Consider the following 2,856-nt stretch of genomic DNA (forward strand, 5'->3'; position numbering starts at 1 on the left):
CATGCCTCTCCTCCAGCTATTTTAAATAGTGACAAAACCATCACCAAGATCAGAATTCAACCATTTACTTGCTGCTGTAGGCAATCTTTTCCTTTCAATACATCATCTCATACTCTTTCTGCCTGCCAGTTTTCACTCACCACCTGGCTTCAAGGCTTTCCTCAGTTCCTTCTTTTTCATATCTGGGGATACCCCAAGAGTCCAATATCCATCTAATATATTAATAGCTAACATCTAACAGCTTCCACCCCACCATTACAACAGAGCCAATTCTACATCTACCTCTCCAGGTCAGCTTAACAAGTCTAAAACATCTCCTATAAGATGGTGTTTTGATTAAAAAAGGATCTTAAAAATCAGAACTAAAAACATTGTTGATTTTAATAAGACCATTAGGAGTGGTGGGGAAGAGAAAGCTTGCTAGGCACAAAGTTATAGGTCGAACAGATATTTAGAAGGATGCCTGTTATGCACATTATCCCCAATAATGTTACTTCCTGTAGCAAGACATTTCCTCAGCTCTATTTAGTAAGATCTTTTCCTAAAAGTTCCTTAAAAAGTTTACTGGAAGCGATGCTCACTCCTTGTTAACACTGTTCAGCACACACCTTTGAAAAAAAGGGATACCCCCACATACCACTTCGAACACGAATCCTTGTTTTTAAGGAAGTACTCCCCCTTCAGTACTAGCAGATATAAATTATATTAAAGCTAATGCCTTTATTAGCTAGATATTTCCTACCCTTGAGATGCTGTAGGTTAAACTTCCACAAAAACAGCAATATTTTATATGTAAATGTTTGTCCCAGACAGACATATGGCTACTCACGTTTGAGGTTGTGATGGGTCATCCCCCAGAGAAACGCTGTCCCCTTGGATTTCGTTGAAGCACTTCTCACAGAAATGATACCTGTCAGCAAGAAGGCCATATTTGGGTGAACTGTTCCGTCCACACAACACAGCCCAAGCCAAGCAACGGAGCCACCAATCACAGCAGGCCAAGGAGGGGGCGGGAGCAGAGAGCAGGTCATCAACGGCGACAGGGATATTCAATGATGTAGATTTATGGGCCCCACAGTGTGTTTGGTTGGTTTGTTTGTATTGGTTTTTTTTGTTTTTTTTTTTTTTGCAATCAAAGCCAAGTGCAGACAACGACAAGCATGAAGGAAAAATAAAAATAACACACGAACAAACAAAGAAATGGGGGTTTGCAGGACAAAACAAAAACACAAAAGCAGGACAAGACAACACAAAGCAGAAAGCCAAGGCAAAGCACAGATTAGCATTAAATTTCTCAAATGGGTTCACAAGCAGCAAATAAAACAAAAGTATTCCATTTTAACATACCCACACCCTTTCCATTTTAATAATCCATGCTATTGACAGCAAAAAATTAAAATGGAAGGGAAAGGGTAGAAGGAAGGAGAGATTGCTATTCTGATACATCAGGATAGCAATTCTGTCTGCAAAAGCATCTGCTAGGAGACAAATGGAAGAGGAATAATTCTTCCACCTTAAACAAATCTTGAAGGGCCAAAGGATTCTCTTCCCCATGATAAGGGAAATTAAATTACCTCATTTCACTTTCACAAAAATTTAAGGGACAGTCTGATCTGTCCTCAAAACCTTCATCCATTTATTTTAAATCTGTCAAATTATATGTAAAGTATATATCTGACATTAGTTGCATCTATAATGTTCTAGATTCATACAGCTCCACCATACCCCAATTTGGAGCTACAGAACAGTTCATACATCAACAGAATAAGCACTGTAGAGAACGATTTCATCTGCATTTGAATGAAACCAGAGTAATTTATTCAAGATCTGTTCCCACCCCTCAAAAATATATTGAATCTGCAGCTTCTCCATTACTAAGCATGTTAATTGGAATGCACTAAACATCTAAAACAAAAGAAACAAAAGAAAAATCAAAACGAATTGCGACAGTTTATTATAAAGCAACACAAACCAAAACTATGGTATCCATAAAGCTAAGGAGGAAGGCCACTTAACCTCACCTAAATTTCAGCATGGAAGCTGAATCATGATTTAACTATATCTCATATTTACACTATTTGTCATCAGAAAGATCAGAAGTGAACAATTACATCAGAAAAGCAAAATGTGGGTTTTGGAATATGATTTTTTTGATCTACTTGGTGTTCACTCATGGATACCATATGTGTGGAAAATATTCACTAATGGCATGAGAAGTTCAGTAATTTCAAAATTACTGAAAAATCCAGATTCAGATTTCGTTATTGAGTACAGCTATTTCTCTTCCCCTGCTGTTTAAGAATCCAATGCATTGCATCAAAACTTCTTGCAGCCTAAGAGGATCCTACTCTGCATCTTCTCCATGTTACTTTCTTTCCCTAAAGGCTAAATACACTGTCTGTCTTGCAAGACTTCACTGCCTTCAGGGTAAAAGACTAATTTCTTTGAATGGTGTTGGACCTCAAGAACAGAAAGCAAGAACCAGCAGATGGAGTTGGAATAATTGGAAGATAACCAATTCCCCTGACAAACCAGGAAACTGCCATCTCAAAGTGTTAAATAATATATTCCCCCCCGCCCCCCAACAAGAGAAAAAGGAGCATCTAGCAGAAATACGAAATACTCTCCTGGTAGCTTCATAGACTTTAATCCCTCAATAAATGCAGGTCAAAAAGATTAGCTAGAAGAGCTATGAAAGTGACAGCATTTGCCACTGCTGTTGACAATCACAACAAAACAACTCCCTTAAGGGGCCTTATGAGAAGAAAGAGCATCAATTCACTCAACAAGATCTGAATACACAAATCTACACTGACGACTTGCGCCAAGGACTTTGCTATTTGTGGCAAAATTGTT

The 2,856-nt window shown here is 38.2% G+C and overlaps 1 protein-coding gene across 2 annotated transcripts in view; it reads right to left on the reverse strand.

Moving 5' to 3' along the window:
• EP300 (E1A binding protein p300) overlaps positions 1–2,856 on the reverse strand; it is a 120,562-nt gene that overhangs the window by 33,379 nt on the left and 84,327 nt on the right. For both annotated transcript variants that reach the window (XM_019515128.1, XM_019515127.1), the window contains exon 20: positions 830–910. In XM_019515128.1, coding sequence (XP_019370673.1) covers positions 830–910 — 81 coding nt within the window. The remainder of the gene's footprint in view (positions 1–829; positions 911–2,856) is intronic.

Source organism: Gavialis gangeticus, unplaced genomic scaffold (assembly GCF_001723915.1).
Source record: "Gavialis gangeticus isolate Ggan-Ray unplaced genomic scaffold, GavGan_comp1, whole genome shotgun sequence".
Classification (NCBI taxonomy): Eukaryota; Metazoa; Chordata; order Crocodylia; family Gavialidae; genus Gavialis; species Gavialis gangeticus.